The 12,167-nt window shown below is 46.4% G+C and overlaps 1 protein-coding gene across 2 annotated transcripts; it reads left to right on the plus strand.

Annotated features, from left to right (window-relative positions):
- The first annotated feature begins 3,158 nt into the window (after positions 1–3,158).
- TBXT (T-box transcription factor T) lies at positions 3,159–11,118 on the plus strand. Of its 2 annotated transcripts, none has more exons than XM_059841255.1 (8): positions 3,159–3,379; positions 3,524–3,788; positions 4,316–4,450; positions 5,207–5,268; positions 5,362–5,423; positions 6,290–6,466; positions 7,677–7,809; positions 9,070–11,118. In XM_059841255.1, exons 1-8 carry the CDS (start codon positions 3,174–3,176, stop codon positions 9,335–9,337), a joined length of 1,308 nt encoding a protein of 435 aa, XP_059697238.1. In that variant the 5' UTR covers positions 3,159–3,173; the 3' UTR covers positions 9,338–11,118. The 2 variants fall into 2 exon arrangements, with proteins under 2 accessions (XP_059697238.1, XP_059697239.1); XM_059841256.1 differs by having other exon boundaries at positions 7,680–7,809.
- The last annotated feature ends 1,049 nt before the right edge of the window (positions 11,119–12,167 follow it).

The raw sequence follows: 12,167 nt of genomic DNA on the forward strand, positions 1-12,167 counted from the left end.
CTGGGGATTTGCCGTGTCCCCGGGAATAAGGTAGGGAATGACGGACAAGCCTTCTGAACACGAAGTAACAGCTGGAGGCTACTAATCTTCCCGTGCAAGAGGGAAAGTATTGCTATAAATCGGGAATCTTTATAGCTGTTCGGCTGGAGGAAGTTTTTTGGCTGTAAACTGTCATGCACTGCAGCTCCCGCTGAAAAGACTGTGGAAGTGGGGAGTCCGCTCTCCTGAGAACCGAAGTGCAATTAAGATCAGAAAGAGGAGGGAGGAAATAAAATAAAGATGACAGGAATCCAAGCTGAGGAAAAACTTCATGGTTTGGGTCTGTTGGTTCTTTTGGAGCGGTTGTTAGGTTGTTTTTATTTTAATGTTTTTTTATGGCATTTCAAAGATTATCCATAACTCCTGGAAACTTTTTTTCTTTTAAATGGTCATTTCAAAATTTAAAACTGGAAAGACTTTTTTTTTTTTTAAAGATTAGCTAAATTGGAGAGCATACATTATTTTTCTGGGATAAGCAGCTCGCTCATTTGCTAAGTATTCAGTAAAATGTGATATATATCAAATCAAGCTGAACTTCAACTCTCCTTTCTCTGCCTAAATAGAGCAATTAGTCCAAAAAATATTAACCATATAGGTAAGTGTCTGCTCCCGAAGTGTCTGCTCTCTTCTCATTCCTTGAGTGCATGTATATACATAGAGGGATTGGATATGGAACTATTGGATATATAGATTGGAAATATAGAACAATTCCTTCCTTGAAGCATCCATCTGGAAGAATTAAATGGTGTTTTAAAAGCTCAGATCACAGAAATACAATTTTAGATAGTCTTTAATTATTTGATTCATACATTTTCAGAACAGTTCATATTCTACCAAAACCGCTCCGTCGCTTTCAATTCCGGCTGTTCCTGCTGCTTTCGGCTCTTACACACGTTCATTGTCAGGTGGCGTCGAGCTGAGGAAAAGCTGAGGCAAGACAGGACCCACCACCCCCACTGCTCTTGTCCCCTTTGCCCTCCCCCGCCTTCCCCGAGGACCGTACCCTAAAAGTGACGCGACTTGTGCAAGGGGTGAGTAGTCTCTTCTCTGCCCGTCACCTGCACGGAGCGGGGAGCTGTCTGTGCGAGCCCTTCTTCGGGGCTAGCCTCTCCTGGCACTCGGCTTTTTCAGGACTGAGATGCTCGAAATGTCGCCTTCAAAGCACAACCCAAAAGTTGGGGCTGCCTGCCCGCCCGAGGGCCGGCGTGCCGTGCTCAGGCGGGGCTTGAGCGTCCCTGGGTTTTGCTAGGTCGGGGTTGCTTGTTTAGACCGGAGCACCTTCAGTGAAATAAACACCTGATAGCGAAAAGATCATCTCCAGCCATGGCTAGCGGAGACCACGTATCGACTTAGTAAACTTTGCCCGTAATTTATTTGCAAGCGCAAATGCTTTCCCCTTCCGAAGAGGACAAAAAGCAGGCAGTAGGTGCTCAGGCAGAAAGAGCTTTAAGAAACTTTAAAGCGGGAATTAATCTGGAGGGATAACATTTTTTCTCCTGTTTCTGCACGGTGGTTGAAGAGAGGTGGTTAGAGGAATTCGGCTTGTCAGATTGAAGGGGAAAAATAGTTGAGTAAGCGAACGATGGTGCTGTGTAATGAAAATACAGCCCTAAGCCACAGCTACTAACCCTAAAAGGACTGAATCACCTTCTGCATCCCGCAAAAGGGACCCTCAGCGTGTCTTCCCCTGGCAGCCCTGACTTCCAGCTCCTTCTGCTGCCAGGCAGCTTGACAGTGTATCCCGGGCACCTCCTCCTAAAATTTGAAAAATCCCGGCAGCGATGGTGCGCGGTGTTTGGAGAAGAGGAGATGTCTGTTTTAAAAACAACTCTGATTTTTACACCGCTCCTCTTCTTTTTCCCTCTCATTTGCTCCCGTTTAAAGAACTTGTTATTGTTTAAAGAGACCCCATTGAACTATTTCCTGCTCATTGTCACCTCTCTCCCCCTGGCCCTCTATCCAGGGATTCTCACGGAAAGGTAATAAACTTCCCTCACACCACAGACCGTCGCAGCTCCGGAGAATGCAAACTATTACAACACCGGGCGGCGGGTGTGCTTCAGAGCATCCCTCTTTTCCCTCGTCCCGGCCCTTGTTTTTGCGTCAAATAACTTCAAAATAAATTCATCCCGTTGCAAAGTTTCACTCATGAGTTTCTCCCCTCTTGCCCGCAGTTACTCGCGGGCGCTTGTCCTTCCTACACGAAACAAAGCCTTTAACTATCGATCTGTTTTTCGGAAGTGTGTTTTTATTAGGTGGGATGGCGGGTGGCTTTGGATCTGTTTTTCAGATTTTTAAAAAATTTCTAGGGTGGGATGGCTTAAAACCATCGCCATCGAGCATCTCGGCTGCGAAGGCGCTGCCTATGCTGCTGCAGAGAGCCAAACTCAGCCACCTTTCACACGGGCGGGCTCATTGGCTCGCTAAAAGCGGGGAGTGCCAGGTTTGTGCAGCCGCTGTACAGCGCGGTCGCAGCTCTCTGGCTGATTTTTCCCGCAAGGTTTGTCGCTGCCAGCTGCGCCCTTCCCTGCGGCAGAGGTTCCGGCAAGGGGGCAGGGGCAGGTGCGGGGGAAGCGGCCTGCGGAGCGGGGTGCTGCTGTCAGCTGGCTTGAAGAGGACTTCCCGTTTTTTCCTCTAAATATGAATCCGCGGCGGGAGCGCCTCCCGTCCAGGACTGCCCGCCTAGAAGCGGACCGGGGGTCTCGCAGCGCCGGGAGGCGGGAGGGTGCCGCGCTGGCCGGTTGTGAGGCGGTTGCCGAGATGGGCCATTTCCTCCGCGGCTGCCGGAGCCCCGGCCCCGGCGGCTTTGATAGAGGTGCAAACATTTGGGGGCAGATTTACATAAAATAGCCGCGTTTAATCCCGCGGGCTGCAATTAACATCACAGGCTCCCGCGAGCCCCGTTCTGATATGGCCGCGGGCGGCCAATGGGCAGCGCCGCCCGCGCCGATCAGAGGCGCCGCCCGCCAATCAGCGGGGCCCCCCCGCCGGCGCGGTGATGTCACCGGGGGGGCGTTTATGGCGGGCTATAACAGCGGCCCGGCCGCTGAGGGCGCGGGGACGCGGCCCGGGCCCGGCTCGGTTTCGGTGCGGCCGTGCCAGCGAGCAGCCCCGCGGGCAGGCGCGGGGCCGGGATGAGCTCCCCCGGCGCGGAGGGCGCGGGCAAGCCCCCGCAGTACCGCGTGGACCACCTGCTGAGCGCCGTGGAGAGCGAGCTGCAGGCGGGCAGCGAGAAGGGGGACCCCACGGAGCGGGAGCTGCGCGTCGCGCTGGAGGACAGCGATCTGTGGCTGCGCTTCAAGGAGCTCACCAACGAGATGATCGTCACCAAGAACGGCAGGTAGGGAGGGGCCCCGCCGCCCACGCTGCCTCCCGGGCCCGGTTCTGGGGGGCGCGGGGGTCCCGGCGGAGCGGGCAGGGGCCCGCCCGGGCCGGGGTGGCGGCTGCCCGCCGCCGTGCCTCGCGCCTCCGTGTCGCCCCGCAGGAGGATGTTCCCGGTGCTGAAGGTGAGCGTGTCGGGGCTGGACCCCAACGCCATGTACTCCTTCCTGCTGGACTTCGTGGCGGCCGACGGGCACCGCTGGAAGTACGTGAACGGGGAGTGGGTGCCCGGCGGGAAGCCGGAGCCGCAGGCGCCTAGCTGCGTCTACATCCACCCCGACTCGCCCAACTTCGGCGCCCACTGGATGAAGGCGCCCGTCTCCTTCAGCAAAGTCAAACTCACCAACAAGCTCAACGGCGGCGGGCAGGTAAACACCGGCGCCGGGACCTGTCGGTCAGCGGGGCTGGACCGGCCCTGCGGGCTCGCTCTCTCCTTACTGCTCGTTTTCATACGTGCCTTCCCAAACGTGCTGGGGTCGCGCTTCTCCCTGCTCCGCAATTCATTCATTCAAGAGAGCTTCTCCTTCCACCGAGGATGGGTGCCTTGATGTTTTATCACTCTGTCTTTTTTGAAAAGCTCTTTCTGGTCTGAATATTTGCTCATGTCAGTGGTGTGCTGTGGTAGATGAATCTTTCTAAGGCTGACTTATCATTGATGCATTTGTGACTCTGCGAGTGCTTTGTCAAGTAACAGGGATGAGGATAACTTGTGCAGAAAGTTGTGTCTTGTCCTCAGTGTGCCTTTCCTTCTCTCATAGCTTTAGTTTTAGGCTTTTTTCGTACTTACTGCTTTTTCCACCTCTCTTGGAAAGATGGATACTTTAAAACCCGAGTGCCCTTTGTCTCTGGCAGCATCTGCCACTACTCTGTCCCTGCTCACCTGCTCTGTTCACAGATCATGTTGAACTCCCTGCACAAGTACGAGCCACGGATTCACATTGTGCGAGTGGGTGGCCCTCAGCGGATGATCACCAGCCATTCCTTCCCAGAAACCCAGTTTATAGCTGTGACAGCCTACCAGAACGAGGAGGTCAGCACAGCGGGGAAGAGGGGGTGCCACTGCCGGGAGGTTTCGGGTAGCAAAGCGTGCATGTTACAGAGCAAAATAATGGATCTCCTTTCGCGATTTTCAGTCCTTCCTAAGTTTTTTTTTTTTCTTTTTTGAGGCTTAATATAAAAGATTAAGTTAATGCATGTAAAAGCCCTATGAATGAATTATAGAACAAAGTTCTGAGCATTGTTTGTCTCAATATGTACTGCAGATTCGTTATAAGGGAGTAATTTTTAAAAGACTCTGTGGGGGCAAGCAACTATGGTAGAAAAAAGAATTCTTGTTTTGAGCTACACAGTGAAATGACTGCGGGCACCATTTTTGGAGCGGCCCTTTTTCTGTTACCCAAATACGTGTGTGTGTTGAATGAAGTTGTAATTATCAGATTTTCTGAGATTTCTTTGATGTCCAATCTGCTCTGGCTAGAAATGTGAAGATTTTTATAGCTAATAGTTTACTACCTTTCTTAGGTGTTTCCTTAGATGATCAATGAACTCAGGCTATTTGGTGTTTCAAAACTTGGCAAAGAGACTAACTTCTAGTGCTTTGATAATACTTCAGACCTTAAGGAGCTGTTTAATTCGTGCCCATCAGTTGCTTTTATGGGCCTACTTTTATTTCTTCAGAAATCTGTTATTTTACCAACTTCACTGGATAGTCCTAGTTCAAATCCTAATATCAGTGTGATAATGAATGGTGATACATGTGAATAAAGATATTTGTTGTTGTTTTTAGATTACAGCTTTAAAAATTAAATACAATCCGTTTGCAAAGGCATTTCTTGATGCAAAAGAAAGGTGAGAGCTCTTAACTTAATTCTAAAATGTGGATTTTTAAGATAGATTTTTGAAGACAAATTCTTAACTAATACAACATGGTTTCTTTTATAGAAGTGATCACAAAGACATGATGGAAGAAGTGGGGGACAACCAGCAGTCTGGGTATTCACAGTGTATGTTTCCTTTTGTCGTGCCTCATGAGCATGACTTTGATTTCTTCTATCTACTCTGTGTGAAGTTAAGCTAAACTTTGAGGTCAAAGTAGCTTCGTAGCTGGCTTGTTGGCTCACAGAGGGCAATGTTACTGGTCTCTGTGGTTGTGGTTCATGCATGTTGATGATTGTATAAACACTATAATCTCTGTGTGTGGTTAGGATTTATTGCATTCAAAACCACTGCAGGGTTGTCTTTATGTCCAAAAAGACATCTGGTTCTTTGTACAAGGACAGCAGTGTTCACATGGACATGGAGACACAACTTTATTTCATAAAATTTATTGAGACAGTACTCATGTTTTAAGTACTGTTTTAAGAAAATTATGGGCATTTGCTTGAAGAGGTTCTTTCCGATGGTTGAAAGGCATTCGTGTTTTAATGACTTCTGTTTTAACAGATTGACAACAAAATGTAGCCTAAAAAGGATGGGGGAGTTGAGAGGAGTTCTTAGCAATCTGAGAAACTTCAGAGCTTAGCTATAGATTGAGACCCCCAAAGAGCAATTTAAAACTGAATACTATGCTAACAATTACTGAGCACACACTACCTACATATGGGAGGGTTTAACAATTCCAGTGTTTCCTTACTGTGGTTATGGTTAAATGGTAATTTAAAAAACAAGTTAACTTGACACAAGACTTTTTCTAAGCTGCTTTCTAATTTCCCTTCATAAGAGCATTTATCCAAGTTGTAAAGGTCCAGATATTTCAGCTGTGTTGAAACTCAGTTTCCTTTCCCAAATGTGCATTTCAGTTGTTTTGTTGCTGTGATTGTGTGCCTGGCTGCCATGCACACCCCTCTCACAGACCTCTTGCTCCCCTCAGTAGGTAGCTGGCTCATCCCTGGCAGCGGGGCTCTGTGTCCCCCGGCCAATCCCCACGCGCAGTTTGGAGCCCCGCTGTCGCTGTCCCCTGCCCACAGCTGTGACAGGTACTCGTCGCTGAGGAGCCACCGGCCCGCGCCCTACGCCAGCCCCTACACGCACAGGAACAGCTCGCCAAGTAAGGCTGCAGCTCTGGGGAAAGGGGGCCCTGAGCCCAGTGTGTGCCCAGTGCCTTCAGAACTGGGGCCTGATTCTGTCAGCTGGTCTGAACCGTGGCTGTGGTTGGGGTCTGTCTAGGAACGTCCCACCTCTGCACAGATAGAAACAGTAAGGAGCTGAGTTAACTGGAGAGCTTTTAAAAAAGGGGTGCTCAGAAGTAGCCAAATATCTTAAGACTTAATATCTCAGGCACCAGGTACTTAAGGATGAAAAGGGCATTTTAACAGTGGGGTTTTTTGTTTGTTTAATTGGTTTTTTTTTAAAATTTCTTCTGGCAAAGAAGAATGGTTAACAATTTTAGCTTTCAGGCTGTATAGATATCGAAGGTTCCCATTTAAAAAATACTTATTATTTTGAATTATGAAGTAATAAATGGGCTTTTAGATGTAACCTGACCAATCTTGTATATAGTCATTTTGAAGTGAAAAACTAGCTCTCTGTGTACTTTTCTTGCATCTTGGAAATTTTGTGCAAGACTTCAAGGATAAAAGAACAAAACCTCTCTGGTGTTCTTTCTTGTCCTCAGCAAAAAACTTCCTTGCCTTAGTTAGCTACCACAGCAGCTTCTTTCTGACCATGGGTGGCTGTTTGGGATCCCCTTTATGGCTCCCTAGTGCCCCTGCTGTGTGGGCCAGCCAGTTTGGGTCACAAGCCAAGTAGTCTAAGCCACAGTCCAGTCACTCCTGATGGTGCCTAAGGCAGATTTCAGGGTGGCATGCTTGGCTCAAAACTGGGATGTATGATCCAGTGATAGCCTTGTTATCCAGCTTTGCCAGACTGTCACTGCCTGTGTAGGTGATGGAGATGGAAGGTCTCCAGGTGACAGTGTAAATAAAGAGCTCTTGTTTTCCACTGACTGTGTGAAATGGCATGTGCTGAATTAGCAGCTAGCTTGCAGACAGCCTTTTGGCCATAGGCCCTTCACAGAAATAAAATTTTGCAGTTATTAGGGGAGCAAAACAACACGTCAGGGCAGTGCCCACAAAGGTGTGAGCTTGACACAACTGGTTATCAGCTTTGTTTTTTTTCTCTGTGTGTAATTTTGTTTTTATTTTTCTTTTCCAAGGTAGTAGTGGGGAAGGGTGGTTTAAACCTCTTCATTGCATTTAAATACAAGATTGGTATTTGGCCTGATTCTAGTGTTTGTAAGTGATTATGTGTTTTCTCAGCAGCCTATGCTGACAACTCCTCTGCCTGCCTGTCCATGCTGCAGTCCCATGACAACTGGTCTTCTCTGGGAGTTACTACACACACAGCCATGCTGCCCATGGGTCACAGCACTGGCACAGCTACCAGCTCCAGGTAGGAGTCCAGCCCTCAAATCCCTATATTCCTACTTTCTAGGAGGAAAAGGCTGAAAAAGGAGGTAAAGAGTCCCCAGCATATTAGAAGTCATTTTGGCCATTGGTATGAACCATTAGCACTCTGTGGGGCACTGTGAAGGACTGTCCACAAGGAAAACACATTGAAGAAACAGATGTTTTTGTTTTTTAATGTTTTGATTTTGGAAATGTAGATACTTGTGACAACAATATTTGATAAATTAAGGATTGCAGATTACTTGGACAAACATAGATTGAATTTGAGGATGCTGAAGTTTCATCTCTATTAAGCATAATGGTGTTTAAAAAGTTTTTTTTTTCTTTATCCCTTCCATTTTGGCTGGTCACAGCTTTCTCAGCCATCTCCATAAACCTTTATTCTGCTACAAATGAACTGTAGTGTGGAGAAGGAGCACATGGTTGGGGCAGTAATTCTTTACTGAAGCATTGCCCCACTAACCAGCATAGCATGGGATTGTGGTGAAAATTTTTGATATTTTGTGAACATAAGAATCTTTCCTCCTCTTAGTACTTACTATCTTTATTAAACTTTTGACTCCTTTAGCAAAAATTCAGCTTGCATTTAGTCCTTTAGAGATAAACATGAAAATTCAAAGAGGCAGAAAAGGTGGTAAAATATTTGCTATTAACTATAGAGGGACAAAATTTGGACATCTCTTTTAGCAATTCAGACCTACTATTCTGTTTGTGGAAAGCATTTTTGCATTTGAACCACGCACATGGACTCTTAACTGTTAATCAGGATATGTACTACTACCCAGTATGAGTTGACTGTATTGCTGAACATATTTTTAGTCCTGAGCACAGATTGATTGAGTCAAAAGGTCCTTCTAGCACTTCTTTCTCTGTCTGATCCCCAGGATGCATATTTAGGAAGTTGCAAAGTTCCCGGAGTTGCAATTTCTGCACTGAGTTGTTCAGGAGGTAAAACCAGTAGAAATGGAACTGTGAAACCTCAAGGAGGGCATTTCTGCCACCCCTTTCATTTAACCTCTTATCTGTTGGAAAATAGGGAAGTTGAGTTTATTTGTGGGGGTGCCACGGACACAAATTGTGCCTGGGAGTCCTTCCTCCCTCGCAGTGGCTAGGAACTGCCTAGAGAGTGTCACTGTTAGCAGCAAAAGGACCTGGCCTGGGGGCTGTGTTGTGAGCTGAGGAGCTGCCAGCAAGCACTGGAGTCACTAATAACTGGGTTTACCTGTGCCTTTCCCTCTTCCAGCCAGTACCCCAACCTGTGGTCTGTGAGTAACAGCACCATCACGCCGGTGTCCCAGCCGAGCGGGATGTCCAACGGGCTGAGCTCCCAGTTCCTGCGTGGCTCTCCAGGACACTACTCGGCCCTGCCCCACGCAGTGCCAGCAGCCTCCTCTGCCTCACCCCTGTACGACGGCGCGGCGCCCGCCGACCTGCCCGACAGCCAGTATGACACCTCTGCACATGCCAGGCTGGCACCCACATGGACACCTGTCACCTCCCCTTCCATGTAAACACGGGCCTCTTCCTCTGAGACGCTTTTAGCTACCGAATTACCGTAGCTGCTTAATCCTCAAGGAGGAGAAAGAGGAGACGTGAAGGAAACTGCAACCAAAAAGCATCTGTACTGCTCTGCACAGAGCATCCACATTATACCTCTTATAGTGAACAGTGCATCACTGACTTCATGTAGAGTTTACAAACCTGGTGAGTGTGCAATTCTGAGAGCAGATTCACTGCTTTTAATGTGTTTTTTTCTTTTTTAAAGTTTGATAGACCTAAGTTTTAAGATTTTTTTACTTGGATTCCAAATTTCTCGGTGTTCTGGTATATTTGGACCTGAAATTTGGCATCATTCTTGAGTAAGCTACTCCTAACTGCCATTTAAAAAAACTAACTGAAAAACAAACTTAGCTATAGTCATGAGAAGATTTTTATTAACCATATAGTTAGAAGCATTCTGAAATATGCACAAATGTAGCTGCAGAGTGAAGTTTTTGGAAAATCATGTGCACTAACACGTATTTGCTTCACAAATACGTTGTGTTCTTAACTGTATGCTTATTTCCTTGCTGCTGAATTTATGTCGAGACAATCTTTGAGAACTATGTTCTTCCCAACAATAACAGTATTAATGTTTGGTCTAAAAAGTTTTACCCAAAAGACTTCTTTTAGAGGTAAGTTTTGCTGTTTGATCATATAGGTTTCAAATATCCACCAGCTTAGCTAAACATCTCATTTTCAAACAGTGTCTAATTAGAAGCCCTATCCAAAACCTTCTTGAACCATTGGAAATACATCACTTGATGGGGTTTTTTTGAATCTTTGGTTCAGGCCTTTAAGGAATTCAACACCTTGGGTAATCATTCTAATTTATTTTATTTCAGTCTTGTACTCTGATCTGTATTTATTATTTGGTAAGTTACAACTTTATCTTCTACATGTTAAGATATGTAAATAATCCCTCAACCTATGGTGTACTCTTTTAAGACAATCATATGTGGGATGTGTCACCCCATGGCACATGGAACAGCATGGATGTAAGTAGTTATCTTACTGGAAGAGGGAGATCTGTAGTTTCCAAGCTTTTTGCACAAAAGTGCAGATGTACTAAAATTTAAAACACACTGACTGCTTGACTTGCTAGAAGGAACATGTCTTGATAAAATATTTGCTTCATTACTGATATGAAGTAAATATTTATGATGCAGGCTTAACCCAAAACACTGGCTGAAAGTGTGCCCTTAGACGTGTCTCTTTCTCCCACTGAATCTGGCCAATACATATTCAGAGCAAAGTGAGTTCTTTTGCATAAGCCATAATAAATAACTTGTATAATGAAGTGCCTAATATAGAAAAGCAAAATTCTGTATCAGGGAATTCCTTAAATAACTCATTGATGTGTGCTTATGTGCTGCAGTGGCAGCTTTAAGATGAAAAAGCAAGTATTTGCCACCATTTTGGTCTGTTTGGTACCCTTTGGGCAGGTTCCTGCAGCTAGGAAAGTTTTTGCAGGGCTTGTTCCCTGCAGAGGCAAGTCTCCCAGAGGTAGTCCAGCAGGAGACAGCGCCAAAAGTGGATGGCTGCACAGCCACATTCTCTGTCAATATGTAAATAGTGATCCAAGTGCTCCTATTTTATTGTGAAGGTAAATTGTGTAAATGATGTAAGTGCATTATTATTTAGACTATTTTGTAGAAATTAGCAGCATCTTTCATTGTGAAGTTTTATACTTGTATTTTGGATGTATAATTTAAGTTAAGAAAAAAAAAAAAGTAAAGATTCTTAAGAAAAACTCCATGCTTGATTTTTGGTTTGTGGGGGTGGTGGGAAGGGTGAAACAAATGCACATCAGCCATATTGAACCTACAGTGTGCTGACCTTCCACTGAGTGGTTTTACAAATGATTCCTGCTGCACGTCAGCTTTTGTCTGTGGGCGAAAGTTCAAACAGTTCTCATCCCCTGCTTTCTCCACCCCTGTGTTTCTCCCTTGTTTTGGTAAATCCTTGACTGACTGGTATTCAGAGGGCGTTGCCACATTTGGTGCTGGCTGACAGCTCTTTTCCCCACACTGACCAGTTTCTAGCTGGGGCTGGATGCAAGCCTGGCACCTGCTGTTAGACCTCGATAACGAGATTTTCAAGTGTGTTTTCGAGTCCCTGCCCCCAGTTGTAAATGCCAAGCTGCTGCCTGGTCCTTTCAGCTACTTCAGGAGTCTGTTGCCGGCTGATCAGCACTGCTCTGGCTCTGTGTGCAACTGAGCATGCACATGCCACTTCTGAGAGCTGACCTGGGGGAGGAGCCAGCCTTGCCCCAGAGCTGTGCCCTCAAAGCAGACATGTCAGGGGAAGAGGACGATCAATTTTGGGAAACCCCTTGGGGCCCCCAGTGTGGGAGACCCCTAATATAGTTCTGTGCCAGGAGTGAGAGAAGAATGGGACTTTTTTGGTCTTCAGGTTGCTGTTTACTTTTATCAAAAGTTCTGCGTGCCATCTATACCAGACTTAGCTCACAAGGAGAAGACAACAAAAAGGTCACAAGATGTGCAGTTTCAAGGTCTTTTAAAGCTGTTTCGTCCGATTAAGTCCTAAAATGTACTTTATTTCTACTCATCTACCAATACCTATTTGCCCACCATGCAGCAGCTTCAATTGCAGCTCTCCCCAACCAGTCACCCTGTGCCACCAACACAGCAGAAAATGGAGGAGATGAAGGAGACCAGGCAACACCCAGAATCCTCCATTTTGTCTTCTATCTACCTCCATACTAAACACCCAAAACTCTAAATCTTTCATCCTGTGATAAACTACACTACTATTTCACACACTTGTAGATTCTAATTC

The sequence above is a fragment of the Haemorhous mexicanus genome, chromosome 3 (assembly GCF_027477595.1).
Source record: "Haemorhous mexicanus isolate bHaeMex1 chromosome 3, bHaeMex1.pri, whole genome shotgun sequence".
In the NCBI taxonomy this organism is placed as follows: domain Eukaryota; kingdom Metazoa; phylum Chordata; class Aves; order Passeriformes; family Fringillidae; genus Haemorhous; species Haemorhous mexicanus.

Bases quoted from the DNA above. Each gene is read 5' to 3' on its own strand.
- TBXT (XM_059841255.1), top strand. From the start codon at position 3,174: ATGAGCTCCCCCGGCGCGGAGGGCGCGGGCAAGCCCCCGCAGTACCGC. The intron at 5,424-6,289 runs GTATGTTTCCTT...TGCTCCCCTCAG, and splicing joins GCAGTCTGGGTATTCACAGT to TAGGTAGCTGGCTCATCCCT. The intron at 6,467-7,676 runs GTAAGGCTGCAG...GTGTTTTCTCAG, and splicing joins GCACAGGAACAGCTCGCCAA to CAGCCTATGCTGACAACTCC.